Consider the following 15,923-nt stretch of genomic DNA (forward strand, 5'->3'; position numbering starts at 1 on the left):
TCAGGTTTAAAAACATTTTCTCCTTGAAAGTATCATTAAGAGGGCAGAAATCCAGACATTTTGGAAGAAGTATAGCAACACCTTTATCAAACTGTTACCAGAATTTTAAGAAATCCTTTCTAATCGATAACAAAGATAGGGCAATAAATAATATCAGTACACATAATGGGGAAAAGATTAGTATCACACAAGATGTATGACTGGTCAGTAAACACATGAAAAGATGTTTATCGTTATTCATCAGGGGAAAATAAAACAAGAAGACATAACAGTATACACCTATTAGATTGGCTGAAATTTAAAAGATGAAGTATTGTGAACCAACTAGAGCTCTTTGTGTACTAATGATGGGAATTACATAACAGCTTTGGAAACAACTTGAAAGTTCCGGGGGGGGAGGGTGGGGAAAATTACTATACAACCAACCCAGTCATTCCTTCCTAAGTATTTCTTCAGAGAAACAAAAACATACATGCATGCAGAGACTTTTACATTGGTGTATTTAACAGCTTTATTTATATAGCCCCAAACCAAACATCACCCAAATGTTCATTGAAAGTGAAAGTGAAGTCGCTCAGTCGTGTCTTTGCCACCCAGTGGACTGTAGTCCACCAGGCTCCTCCGTTCTTGGGATTCTCCAGGCAAAAGTACTGGAGTGGGTTGCCGTTTCCTTCTCCAGGGGATCTTCCCGATCCAGGGATCAAACCTAGGTCTTCTGCACTGCAGGCAGATGCTTTACCCTCTGAGCCACCAGGGAAGACCCTAAATGTTCATTAGTAAGTGAATTAAATTCTATCCTATCCTATCCATACAATGTAATACTATTCAGCCATAAAAAAGACAAGTTATTGATAAAATGTAAAATTATGGAAGAGTATTACAAGCATTACACTGAGTGAAGGATCCCAGACCTAAAAGTCCTTACTGTATAATTCCACTTATATATAATGTTATGATAATAAACCACTACATTGTGACAGAAAGTAGGTTGATTGTTGCCTGAAGGTAGGGCAGGAATAGGGAAGGAGAAGGGAGTGATAGGAAGGATAGATTATAAAGGGATATGAAGAAACTTTTGGCTGTAATAAGAAAGTTTTTTATTCATAGTTTATATTTAGTAGCAGCTCAGTGAAAGTTGTTCACTCATGTCTGTCTCTTGGCGACCCAATGGACTATAGTCCATGGTATTCTCCAGGCTAGAATACTGGAGTTGGTAGCTTTTCCCTTCTCTAGGGGATCTTCCCAATCCAGGGATCAAACCCAGGTCTCCCACATTGCAGGCAGATTCTTTATCAGCTGAGCCACAAGGGAAGCCCAGTAGTAACTCTGTCCCTACATAATAGACACATATATATATATAGAGAGAGAGATGGAATCTAGAAAAATAGTAGTGATGAAGCTATTTGCAGGGATGGAATGATGACCAGACATAGAGTACACACTTGCGGACATAGCAGGGGAAACGAGGTGGGATGAACTGAGAAAGTAGCATTGACATATGTACTCTATCATATGTGAAATAGCTAGCTAGTGGGAAGCTGTATAACACAGGGAGCCCAGCCTGATGCTTGGTAATGACCAGGAGAGGTGGGATGGGAGGTAGGAGGGAGGCTCAAGAGGAAGGGGATATATATATTTATATATATAATTTATATATATATAATTATGACTGATTCATGTTGTATGGCAGAAACCAATACAGCATTGTAAAGCAATTACTCTCCCATTAAAAATTAAAAAAAAAAAAAAGCTTACTGCTACTTGGAGTTATCTACCAGAGACCTTATATTTTGAAGACTTATTTTAGTATTCATTGTAGCCTTGGAAGGATTATCCTACTCCACATAATCTCATTATCCATAGCTATCCCATCTAAGGATGAATTCTGCTCCTGTTAGTGTTTTAGCCTGAGACTATAAAAGACCCTGATGCTGGGAAAGATGGAAGGCAAAAGGAGTAGGGGCCAGTGGAGGATGAGGTAGTTAGATAGCATCACCAGCTCAATGGACATGAATTTGAGCAAACTCTGGGAGATAATGGAGGATGGAGGAGCCTGGCATGCCACAGTCCATGGAGTTCTAAAGAGTCACATACGACTTAGTGACTCAACAACAGCAACTACTATTATTATTAATTTTTTTCTTTTACTTTGATATATATGAGTATATATATATGTGAGTATATATATCAAAGTAAAAGAAAAAAAAAAATAGTGGGGCTTCCCTGATAGCTCAGTTGGTAAAGTATTTGCCTGCAATGCAGGAGACCCTGGTTCAATTCCTGGGTTGGAAGATCCACTGGAGAAGAGATAGGCTACCGACTCCAGTGTTCTTGGGCTTCCTTGTGGCTCAGCTGGTAAAGAATCCGCCTGCAATGTGGGAGACCTGGGTTTGATCCCTGGGTTGGGAAGACCCCTTGGAGAAGGGAAAGGCTACCCACTCCAGTATTCTGGCCTGGAGAATTCCATGGACTGTATAGTCCATGGGGTCACAATGAGTCAGACACGACTGAATGACTTTCACTTTCACATGGAATAGTATGGTGATTTCTGTGAGTCTTATTAAAGGTAAGACTGTGGCTCAAAACTAGAGCTCTGGAATATCTCCTTTAGATATTCACCTTGTTTAGAATTAAGCTCATGTTTTATTGTTGTTTAAAGCAGTTCTAAGCCAAGTCATCACATAAATAACTTATTTTTGGCCTGGTATTCCCTTATTATGTCTGCTCTTTTCTTTCTGCATTTCCTCAATCACTTGATATCTAGGGGCTCCTTGCTGCTGCTCCCCAAACACCAAAGACTTTTTTTTTTCTTTTGAGAAATAAATGAAGGCTGAAAGAACCTCATACCCTGAGAATCCCTTTGTACCCAAAATGTAATGAATTCTATGAATTTAATTCCACTTTTCTTTCTTGATGAGTCCTAACAAACCAACTTCTGTTAAACTGCTACCAACTGCTATATCCAAAATTGATCACAAGGTTGTTGGGAACTACAAGTGAGATATTTATGAAAATAACTTTGCAAGTTCTGAATAAATGTATAAATGTCATTTTGTATAAATGTCATTTTGATAGTTTAGATTGACTCTGATATAAAATTTGAGATCCTGTATGTAAATTATCTTGAATATCCCTGATGGAATGTGGCAGTATTCCTGAAGGGACTGGAAGCTACAAAACTGTACAGCACTTTGAAGAATCAATTACTCAAAGATTTGTTGTTGATTTTTGTAGTTCGGTTGCTAAGTCCTGTCTGACTCTTTTGGTGACCCCATAGCTCTTCTGTCGGTGGAGTTTACCAGGCAAAAATAGTGGAGTGGGTTGCCATTTCCTTCTCCAGGGGATCTTCTGACCCAGGAATCGAACTTGTGTTTCCTGCTTGGCAGGTAGACTCTACCATGGAGCCACTAGGGAAGCCCGATTAAACAGACATCTGCATAATAAATAGATAAGTTAGATAAGGAAGGTTTGGTTGTTTTTTCTTTTCTTTCCAATTTTGATAAGTCTTTGACTTAAAATTTTAAACCACACTATCAAACATGTATTGAGAGGATAAAGCAATAAAACACTGGTTAATACACTGAACCAATGGTACAAGTTTGAATTTGAGACTACATGTAGTTTTTAAGTATGGAGGAGCCTAGTAGGCTGCAGTCCATGGGATTGTGAAGAGTCGGACACAACTGAGCAACTTCAGTTTCACTTTTCACTTTCATGCGTCGGAGAAGGATATGGCAACCCACTTCAGTGTTCTTGCCAGGAGAATCCCAGAGATGGCGGACCCTGGTGGGCTACTGTTTCTGGGATCACATAGTCCTTGGGATCGCACAGAGTCGGACACGACTGAAGCGACTTAGCAGCAGCAGCAGCATAGCCTATTACATCTCCATAGCTCTGGAAATTGCTTCATTAGAAATCTATGAAGGCAAACACACTATGTCTAATCGCTGAACGATTTACTTGAAAACTCTTTTCAGAAATGGGCTTCCCTGGTGGCTCAGATAGTAAAGAATCTGGCTGCAGTGCAGGAGACCGGGTCTTGATCCCTGGGTTGGGAAGATCCCCTGGAGAAGGGAATGGCCACCCTCACCAGTATTCTTGCCTGGAGAATTCCATGGACAGAGGATCCTGGCAGGCTGTAGTAGATGGGGTCACCAAGAGTTGGACACTACTGAGCCATTAACAGTTGCAGTTTTCAGAAATACATATACTAAGGAAATGTAATTTTATTAACAATTATTTATTATTTTATAAATACTCAAAAATCTTTGCAAATACTATTTGATATCCTTGTGTGCCAGATTAACCTAAATTTTAATGGTAAAACATGAGACTCCAAATAAACCCCTTTTTGTGAGTGATTGCTTTAGCCTGTATTCCAGGCTCCCTCTGGATTCTGTCAAAATTACAGATGATGACTTGATTTTTTTTCCCTTTAGCAGTGCATTTAGCAGATATTTATTGAGTGCTACATATAGGCTAGAAATGAGGGGGGAAAGATTAGTAAGATAAACACATGAAGAAGGCCATGCCTATGCACATCATAATCCAACTGTTGAAAGCCACAGATAAAGAACATATCTTTAAGGTATGAGAAAAAGAGAAAAAATGACACATTACATGCAAGAGGACTGAATTTTTATTGTTCGCTTACTTCTCATAGGAAACTGTAGGGATCAAAAGATCAACATCATTAAATTATGAAAAATTTGTATAAATCCTCTCAACTCAAAATTCTAAATAAAAAATATGTAACATTTATGAATGAAGACAAAATAAAAGCAGTTTTTGTATGAAAGAATCTGTCACCAGTAGAACTACACTGTAAGAAATCCTAAAGGAAATCCTTCATGCTGAAGGGAAATGAAACCAGATGTTTGAGCAACTTTTCAAATGTTTATTGGCCATTGAGTTTGCTCTTTTATAAATTGATAGTTCATTTTGTTTACATTAATTTGTATTTTCCTAATTATTAATGCAGATGGACAGATTTTCATTGTTTATTGGCCACTTAATTTGCTCTTTTATGAGTTATTTCATATCATTTACTTAATTTTTTTGTTAAATTTCTTAGCAGTTTGAAGAGCCTCCTTATATTCTATAAATGCAGACCCTGTAATACTGGTTTAACGTTTATGGCATTTTTGGCCAAAAATCTTTAATCTTTCTTAGTGAAGTATACCTATAAAACTTTTTTGGAGGGGGGTGTCCTGGCTTCTAAAGTGTTGTGGGCCCTAAAATACAAACACGTGTTTGTATTATAATAATACGTGTAAGATCCCTAAAATTTCTTTTACTGTTTTTATTTTAAGATTAATGACCCTAAATAAACATCTTTCTTATGAGAGGTTTCTCACTAGCTAATCTGGGGTTTTTTTGTGTGTTAGTTTCCCATTTATTTTTTTCTGAAGTACTTCTTATCCTTTTTTGTGCTATGGACTTCTTTGAGAATGTTATAAAAGCCTTTCCCCCAGAACAGTGTATATGTCTACTAAATTTTACATGCACTGTCAGAAACTTTGTGGACTTTGGATTATAGCCCAGTGTATACGCTTCTTGATTCTATTCAATTCCTCCTTCCATACCATTTTTTAATTTGTTAGAATGACATCAGAAGTGTTTGCAATACACATTAATTAATTTGGTTCATTATTGCTTAGAGCTCTCGAGTATATATACTTTAAAATATAGTGCAATCTCTGTATATAGGGCACACCTAAAACAGATTTATTGTCATGTCTGAATTTGTTGTAGATCCTTGTATCAGCTGCAGAGACCTAAACCTCTGTATAAGTTCTAGAAATTATTCATTGCCAGTCAAAGCCTTGGACACTATAAATATTTAACCTGGTTGAATCAAAGTATTTGTTCATAGGAGTGATTTCCATCAACCTTGACTTTCATCTTAAATATTTTACCAGTTACTCCATTTCCTTTAATGTCTTTAGGAACTCAGTGGTAAAGAATCCACTTGTCAATGCAGGAGATGTGGGTTCGATCCCTGTGTGGGGAATATCTGCTGGAGACAGAAATGACAACCCATTCCAGTATTTTTGCCCAGGAAATCCCATGCACAGAGATTACCTGGCAGGCTACAGTCCATGGGGTTGCAAAAGAGTTGGACATGACTGAAACAACTAAATTACAGCAGCATAAATACAATAAATTGCACATGCTTAGGTTACCTAATTTGATAACATTTGGCTAGTGTACCCATGAAATCACCTTCACAGTCGAGATAATGCATCATCCTCAAAAGTTTCTTTGTGCCCCTTTGTTATTCTCCCTTTTACTCCTCCCCTAGTTCCAGGTAATCACTGATACTGTTACTGATTAATTTTCATTTGCTCGGATTCTGTATAAATGGAATCATTACAGGTGTGCTCTCTCGCTCTCTCTTGCCTAGCTTCCTTCATTCAGTATTGTGATTTTGAGATTAATCCTTGTTTTTGCATGAATCTATAATTTATTTTTTTTATTCCTAAGTATTCTGTTGTACTGTTGGTTAACTTACTAGTTAGCGTTTGAGATTTTTTCTAGGTTTAGACTCTTAGAAATAAAACTGCTATGAATAGTTTTTTATAGGTCTTTGTGTGGACATAGATTTTAATTTTTCTTGGGGAAACTTAGGAAATGATTCACACATATGGTAGATATGTCTTTTTCAGAAACTGACAAACTGTATTCTAAATTTTGTTTTTTGTCAGAGTAAATGAGAATTTTAGATACTCTACATCTTTACTGATACTTGGTCTGGTTATACTTTTTAATTTCAGATGTCTTAATAGGTCGTTAGTAGTAGCTCATTGTGGCTTTTGTGGGTATATTTTTCAGTACAGCTTGAAGGATATGAGTTGAACATTTATCTTCAGAATTTTTGCCTTATTTTTTTAAACCTCTGAATTGAGGAAGCCTGGATTCTGTGATTGTAAGTTTCCTCTTTGAAAATAATGATACTTTTCAAGTTTATTTCATTGCTTATTTGGCATGCTGAATACACAGTATACTTGGTGACATTCATATACAATTATTTAATGGTTAGAGTTAAAGGAAATCAGAAGTAGTGACAATAAAGGCAGCATCTGTTCTCTTAAGTAAATAAAGTTTATGCCCTGAAAAGTATTTAGAAACCATTTATACTTTATGTGTCAGTTCTAATTATTTAAGAAAAAGTAAAATAATCTTTTTAAAAATTCGGTTTGGAAGAAAATGATTTCTTTTTAGAAAATACTAATGATTATGAAAGCCAAAAGGAATTAAACTAAAAATTTTCTAACAGCTCTTTTCCAGGAATTCTAGCCATTAGATTTTTTTTTTTTTAAACAAAAAGAGCTATAACCTGAGACTGGAGACTTCACCACACAAAAAGCAAGAAAAAACTGTAACCCATGTACTGTTTTATATCAAATAAGGATTGACAACACTGTTTTTAGGCATCTGTTCTGCCCACATAAGAAGCCAGCTTTATCATCTGGATGTGTCCTGGGGCTGAAACTTTTTATAAATATGAGAATTTCTTTCTTTCTTTCTTTCTTTTTTTAATGGCAAGCAGAATATGGTATCCAGCTGTGGATTTGCTTATATATTGTGTTTGCATTTTTCCCCCTAGGCTTCTTTTATACAGTATATGGCAATATGTTGTCATACAAATTCCATGATTAATGCTTATTTATGAAATCTTATGTAAATATCTTAGAACTTAGTCAAACAATGTGCAAGTTAAACAGTTTTGTTTTGTTTTTTTTTTTTTCCTGGATATAGGAATGACAAATCTGAGGGGAATAGTAGGTTGGATAGTTTATGTTCTTTATCTATAGAAAAGTCTCATATAACATTTTCCTTTTACTATTCTCTGTTATATCTTTTCTCTTTACTGTATTTTGCTGGGTAAGAAATCCACTTTCAGATTTATTCTTCAGAAAATAGAGAAAATTTAAACTGTAAATAATTCAAAAATAAGAATGACAGTTATATATTACTAAATAGTCATATATAATAGGATATATTTGATTTCTAATTTTTGATCCTGAGGACTCTGTTTAAGAGGCATTTATTTGTGATTCTGTTAGTCATTTATTGAAAGAAATCTGTCTCATCATAAGCTGTTGTATTAGCATTTAATTTTATTATATGATTTTCCCACAAAAATGCTAACTTGCTATAAAATATCAAGTTATAAATATGGGACCAATTTTAAGTATGATTAAATTTATTATATCTGTCTCAAATTCATGGTTAAATGTTTAATATTGTATATTTGGATTATTTGTCTATATCATCAGAATGATGGTATCATGATAATATGTATATAATAGCATATATTAATATATAATAATAGATCATGATATAGTACTATAATCAATGATTTACAGATAGATTTTTATTTCATGTATTCTTATTTCTGTGGACTTAGTTTTAAGTTTCTCACATTGAGTATTTTAGTCAGTTTTGACCAGAAGTTGAAAGATTTGTTTTTGCTTTTTGTTTTTTTCCTTCTGCTTAGGTTCAGCTATTATATGAGTTAACAGATATCATGAATAAAGTCTGGAATAAGATTCAGAAGAGAGGCAGTCTCAGTTCTTCTTCAGCTTACCCGGAGTCCGTGGTGGGGCCTTTCCCTAGCTCTCCAGTTAGAAGCAGTATAGGCACAGCTCCTCCAGATAATAGCACATGTAGCCCATCTGCTGACATTGGAACTACTACTGAGGTAAGTGTTTCTGAAAAATTGTGTTAGTAAATGAAGGGTGATATATATATACCACAGAGTTCTATGTCAGGATTGAGAATGAAGATGACCTTACCTCTGTGGAAGCTGATGAGTTTAGAGACTCATGAGGTACTATGGTAGCTATGGCTGTGTGTTACTGTTTCTCTTAGGTTCAAGGATTTTCATCACTTTCAGTAGACAGTGGGATAGTTCAGGAAAGTAGAGGTTCTGTGAAATGGCAAAAACTAAGGCACAGTAAATGTAGGGTTTTTCAGAAGTATGGAAACTTAGAAGCTGACTGCAAAAGAGGCTCAGAACCAGAGTGTCTTTATTATCTTTAGATTGTGATTTTCAGTCTTGACCAATGCAAAGTTCTCTCCTGATCATAGAAATCTTCCTTTACATTTTTCACATTGTGACCTCACCCAATATATCTGTGCCCTTTTTATAACAAATATTTTCAAAGCCCCTCCTTTACTATCCTAAAATGAAAATAAACATAACCTGCATATATATATGTTTTCAAAAGTAGTATTCTGAATAAAATATAAAGAATTAAAGTATAGTAAATTATTATTGTACTATGTAAATGCTCAGGCATGGTTACATTAGAAGTTGAAATGCAGTTGCCAGGTACATACAATTACTGTGAATGTATCTGATGCAAACATACTTGTACAGGACTATTAAATGCTGCAAGTGGGACCATTGTTGGTGTGATTTTCTGAAATAATGCAAACTTGATAAAGTTTCAAAGAAAAGAAATTTTTTGTTCTTTTCAGTAGTTGCATTTCTGGAGCTCTTAATATATACCAAGTGTCAGTCACTTAGTCTTGTCTGACTATTTGCAACCGACCCCATGGACCACAGCCTACCAGACTCCTCTAGTCCATGGGATTCTCCAGGCAAGAATACTGGAGTGGGTTGCCATTTCCTTCTCCAATATATACTAAAATCATGCATAAATACAAAAAATACTGTTTTTAGATTTAAAACAGAATTTAATGCTCAAATATTTACTTATAAACAGGATTTTCACCTACTTCAATCACTGTCAGATAATCTTCTCCATTTTGGCTGATTTGGGTATTGACCATCTAGTGATGTCCTTGTGCAGATTTGTCTCTTGAGTTGTTGGAAAAGGTTGTTGCTCTCTTGACAAAATTCTATTAGCCTTTGCCCATCTTCATTTTGTACTCCAAAGCCAAACTTGATGTTATTCCAGGTATCTCTTAACTTCCTACTTTTGCATTCTGATCCCCTATGATGAAAAGGATATGTTTTTGGTGTTAGTTTTATGTCTTGTAGGTCTTCATGGAAACAATCAACTTCAGCTTCTTAGGCATCAGTGGTTGGGGCAGACTTGGATTCCTGTGATGTTGAACAATTTCCCTTGGAAGTGAACTGAGACCATTCTGTCATTTTTGAGATTGCACCCAAGTACTGCATGTTGGAGTAGTACTATTGATATTTGACCCCTGCATAAGCAACTTCTCTATCCTCTATTCCTGCTTATTCCAAATCTTAAGAATCACAATGACCTAAGTGATAGAAGTACTTTTTTTCTCCCCAAATGAAAATCTGAAACTGTTCAGGATATGGAGTCAATGGGACATACCCTTTGGGGGTAAAAACATTGACTTCCTTCTGGAAATTGCAGGGCATGTTCATCTGTATTAAATCTCATAATCAGGGTTACCATGTCCTTCTGTTTAGCTTGGACACAGCACAGTTTTAGAAAGTACCATTTAAATTGTACTTTGTGTGAATGGCAGGTCCTAGATGTATGACCAGCAGGTGTCCATTTCAGATGAGCCCTGTCTTTTCTGAACTTGTGATGTTTTTTAAATATTTCTTTCTAAAAGACTACTCCCAAAATACGTGCGTCCTCATGCTCATCTTAACATTGTTTAATACAGTACTTAGTAAACAGCTGTTTAGTGGGACACTCTCCTTTTTACCAGTGAAGTGCCCAGAGTATTTAACTTCTTTTATCAGTTTCACTTGTATTATCCTTGTCTATCAATGTATCACCGCAAGCTTTTGATTACCAAAGTTTTTCACAAAGTGTATTTTGTGCAATGTCAACATATTGGCTGTGAAAAAAGAAGTCTTTGGTTAAATAAGTTTGGAAAATACTACATTAAAGAAAGTTGAAGTTCTTCATTTTTCAAAACCATATTATATCTGTCTTTGTCTGACTTGCTCAATACAGTAATCTCTTGGTCTCAAAAGCTTTTGCATTGTAAGAACACTATGCATTGTAAGAACTTTACTGCAAGAGCTTTTGGTATCTCTTATATGTGGAATCTAAAAAATGATAGAAATGAACTTATTTACAAAACAGAAACAGACTCACAGAAATAGATAACAAACTGGTTACCAGAAGGGATAATGTGTGGGGGTGGAGACAAATTAGGAGTTTGGGCTTAATATATACCACTGCTGCTACTGCTGCTAAGTCGCTTCAGTCGTGTCCGACTCTGTGCAACCCCAGAGACGGCAGCCCACCAGGCTGCCCTGTCCCTGGGGTTCTCCAGGCAAGAACACTGGAGTGGGTTGCCATTTCCTTCTCCAGTGCATGAAAGTGAAAAGTGAAAGTGAAGTCGCGCAGTCGTGTCCGACTCTTTGCTACCCCATGGACTGCAGCCTACCAGGCTCCTCCGTCCATGGGATTTTCCAGGCAAGAGTACTGGAGTGGGGTGCCATTGCCTTCTCCGAACATATACCACTACTATATATAAAATAGTAAACAACAAGAACCTGCTGTATAGCACAAGGAACTATATTCAGTATCTTTTAGCAAGGTATAATGAAAAAGAATCTGAAAAACATATTTGTGTGTGTATGAATATATATATAAAACTGAATCACCATGCTGTACACCAGAAACTAACACAACATTGTAATTAACTATAAAAATATATACATAGTATATATTTTGTAGTTAGTTACAGTAGTGCTTCCCTACCATTTTCATGTCATTACATACATAGAAGATGATGTTTGCATCTGGAGTAATCAAAAGAATCTCTCAGTCATTGAAAGCTCCATTCACTCTAGGCTCTACTCTAAAACCCTGAGGGCCAAGAGTTCCATGTCCCAGCAAAGTTTTGACACATCCTCTGGTGTCTCTTAGTAAACTCTGAGTCATAGTATTACTTTTATAAATATATTTTTAATATTTTTATAATTGCCTCAGAAAAAGTGTTGATGTTGATGGATTTAAATATAATTGTCACATTGAAATTATCCTATAGTTATATTCTATCCCTTCCCCATTGTAACAAAATCATTTTATAACAGCATAGTGCTACTGTGGTATACCATTTAATTAGTTCAACAAAGTCTTCTTCATGTAGTCAGTGCTAAGAAGAAAATTAAAAGTTTTGTGTGTTCCTAGAGGTGGCATGATTTCCCTGGTGGCTCAGTTGGTAAAGCATCCGCCTAAAATGCGGGAAACCCGGGTTTGATCCATGGGTTGTAAAGATCCTCTGGAGAAGGAAATGGCAACCCACTCCAGTATTTTGCCTGGAAAATCCCATGGATGGAGGAGCCTGGTAGGCTACAGTCCATGGGGTCACAGAGTTGGACACGACTGAGCGACTTCACTCACTCACTTAGAGGTGGCATGTTAAATATTTAGAAGATTTCTGTGAGTAGAGCTGGCATGGCTGGCCCCACCTCATGCCTGATCAAGGCCTGTCTTGCCTTCCTGGTGGTATCTCTGCCCGTTGCCCTAATATGGCTCTGATGGAGGTGTTCTTGCCAGGTAGAGCACATAAGAGAGAAGGCAACTGCCCACAGCTCTGTTACCATGGGGTAGCCCAGAAGCAAGTACCATCTTCAAGCAGAGGTCACAATCTTTTGCAGTAGAGAGCCAGACAGTAAACGCTGTCTTTGCATGCCATGTTATCTTTTGCAATCATTCAACTCTGAGCACTTTGCAAGCATTGTTTCTATTAATTCTGAAACCTATATTATGAATTGGTGGTATTATTTCCCTTTTACAATGAAGAATTTGTAACTACAGAGGTTAAGTGACTTGGTTGAGATTGTATAGGTAAGTGGCAAAGCTGAAATGAAAACTTCTGCCTTCTAACTCCAGGGTCCCTAATGTGTGTTATCATATGAATTCTAGAACTTGATTCATTGATAAATTTTTCTTTTAAAAGTAAACTGTTGCCACCAAGTGTAGGTGTGTTCTCCTTTATCCTGCTCAGGGCTTGAGGTTTTGTGGAGTATTTTTATTCAGTTCTAAAAAATTCTCAGACAACAGCAGGAAAATTCTTCTACATTCCCATTAGTCTTATTTTCTAGAACTTCTCATGTTCTCTCTCTTTGTCTGTGCACCACTATTTGTTAGTTGATTTGTATTTGTTTTCTTTTTTCCTCTACTGTCATTAGTGCTTTGTTTTCATTCCAAGGCATTTTCTCAATTCCTTTTTTAATTCCACTTTACCAAGTATCCCTTAAACTATCTAATCCACCTAGTTTCAATCAGTGAGGCAAGTAGGGATTTGGAAGGTGAGAGAAGAGAGAGGTTGGTGTTTTTCTTTCTTGTTCCATCCCTACTTTGGTGCCCCATATGGAAAACATTCATGACATTTCTATAGTTTAGTGAAGCCTCATGTGAGTCGTCTGTTTGACTGAAAAAGCAGCTGTTTTTTGGGTCCAGGCTTTATGTAAATGGCTCCAACCTAGACTCCAGTTTGCCCTGCTGCTGCTGCTGCTAAGTCGCTTCAGTCATGTCCGACTCTGCACGACCCCATAGACAGCAGCCCATCAGGCTCCACCGTCCCTGGGATTCTCTAGGCAAGAACACTGGAGTGGGTTGCCATTTCCTTCTCCAATTCGTGAAAGTGAAAAGTGAAAGTGAAGTCGCTCAGTCATGTCTGACTCTTAGCGACCCCATGGACTGCAGCCTACCAGGCTCCTCCATCCATGGGATTTTCCAGGCAAGAGTACTGGAGTGGGGTGCCATTGCCCTGAGTGAGAATTAAAATGACATTGCTCAAACCTCTACTTGAGTTTGATACCTCCATTTACCACCACAGACTCAGTTCCCATTCATTACTCAGATTTGTGTTTCCTCTTCCATTTCTGACATCTTGAGATTTCCTTTTATTTGTTTCAAGTTTCACTATTTTATGAATCAGAGGAAAGTGACATTCTCATAAGGACAAAGGTGTTGACTAGGAAGGGAAACTACTGGAGATAGTATAGTACCTGGAGCAGTAACACTAGGATGTTATTGCTATAAATAGGCTTAAAGGCGTGGGAAATGGACTAATACTCTGACTTCATATTTTTTTCTTCCTTCCTGTCTCCTGCTGCTGTTCCACAGAACAACTAGAAACCAGAGGACAAGAATATTTGTACATATTGTTCACATAGGTTAGCCTCCCAGATAAATAGTGTATTAATGATTGAAGAAGAACAGATGAAAGAAAAGACAAAATTCTTGTGTTTTATCTAGAATTTCAGTGCTTTTGTGGTAGAAATGGAAAACATGCATTTCAACTTGATCTGCCATGTTACTTGAATTTAAATTTCTTTAACATCTTTGAGTACTGAGAACTGGTCTTTGGGATCTTTGTTTTCCTCATTCTGTCTTGTATGTGTTATATTAGATTCTCAAAATCAATGGTTAACTTTTTTTTGCTGAATATTTTTATTGTGGGTAAAATATAAGTAACATTATTTACCATTTTCACCATTTTTATATTTACAATTCAGTGGCATTATTAAATGATATTTAATGCCCCAGCCATAACAACTATCCATCTTCAGAACTATTTCATCATTTCAAACAAAAAGTCTTCTCCCATAAAACAGTGACTCCCCATTTTCCCATCACCATCCTTGATAACCATTATTAATACTTTCTGTTTCTGTGAATTCATCTATTCTGGGAACCTAATATAAGAGGAATTGTAAGTATTTGTATAGCTTATTTTACGTAGTGTAATGTTTTAGAGATTTATTCACATAGTAACATGTATAAGAATTTCATTCCCTTCTATGGCTGATATTCCATTTGCTGATATAGCGTATTTTATTTATCCATTGATCTGTTGATGGACATCTGGGTTATTTCCACCTTTTAGCTATTATGAATAATGCTGTATGAACACTGATATATAAAGGTTGATTAATTCTTAATGAAGTTATTTTGTCCTGAAGATATTGTATGCAATTTATATGACCTGTGCCTGAGAAATCATTTCAAAACTAATACTAGAAATGCTATTTTAATTTTTTTTACTTAGTGAAATATGTTGATAACTGAGTTATTTATTACATAAGTTAAGGAGTAGAAGAAAATGAATGTAGAATCATTCAATATACTTTATTTAGTACTGATTTTCTTTATTTAGTACTGATTTTCTTACTAAGAAGAGCACATTTCTGTGGTTTTAATGATTTGCTTACTACCAATATGGATGGTATAGAATTAAGACAGCATATAATACTATCCCTGAATGAATTCAAGCGTATTTCTAATTTTGCCAGAAAATGTAGTACCAAAGAGAAAAGTGAAAATTAGAAGTCATTTACTTAGTTTTCATAGTAACTTTGCAAACATAAAAATCGAGTGTTGGTAATTTATTTTCTCTAAGGTGTTTTTTTTTTTTTTTCTCCTGAGGAAAACCAGCTAAATTGTTTCTGCTACTTCCCCACTTTTTGTCATAGACTCTACTTTGTCGGCTTTAAGGATTGCCTCCCTCTAATTTGGGATAACAATTTTACAGAGCTTGACAAGTGAGCAAAGATATTTCTCTTAATTCCATCAGTTTATAGCTATTCTATTGAAAGGGATTGTTGGAAATCTCATTTACTAGAAAATGGAAATGTAGTGAACTTCGGCTAATGTCACACAAACCAGGTACTGGGCCGACTCATCCAAGTGTGATTCTAAGTTAATGCAGTCGATAGAAAACACTTTGGAAGCAGACAGTTTGAATTTTTATCTCTAAAGTTTATGATCACATTGTGTTTAGTCATTTCAGTTGTGTCCAACTCTTTGTACTGCATGGACTGTAGCCCACCAGGCTCCTCTGTCCATGGGATTCTCCAGGCAAGAATATTGGAGTGGGTTGCCATGCCTTCCTCCAGGGGATCTTCCTGACCCAGGGATCAAACCTGCATCTCCTGAATTGCAGGCAGATTCTTTACCACTGTGCCACCTGGGAAGCCCTGTGATCACATTATT

The 15,923-nt window shown here is 36.3% G+C and overlaps 1 protein-coding gene across 31 annotated transcripts in view; it reads left to right on the forward strand.

The window, feature by feature from the left end:
* VPS13B (vacuolar protein sorting 13 homolog B) overlaps positions 1-15,923 on the forward strand; it is an 805,974-nt gene that overhangs the window by 406,308 nt on the left and 383,743 nt on the right. For 30 of the 31 annotated variants that reach the window (XM_086336078.1, XM_086336091.1, XM_086336075.1 and 27 more), the window contains one exon: positions 8,504-8,707. In XM_086336078.1, coding sequence (XP_086192204.1) covers positions 8,504-8,707 — 204 coding nt within the window. Of the gene's footprint in view, positions 1-6,839; positions 6,929-8,503; positions 8,708-15,923 lie in introns of those variants that run through there. The other variant, XM_086336103.1, reaches the window with a different exon arrangement.

The sequence above is a fragment of the Bos grunniens genome, chromosome 14, assembly GCF_055505025.1.
Source record: "Bos grunniens cultivar Pamir isolate PY7600 chromosome 14, Bosgru_T2T1.0, whole genome shotgun sequence".
In the NCBI taxonomy this organism is placed as follows: domain Eukaryota; kingdom Metazoa; phylum Chordata; class Mammalia; order Artiodactyla; family Bovidae; genus Bos; species Bos grunniens.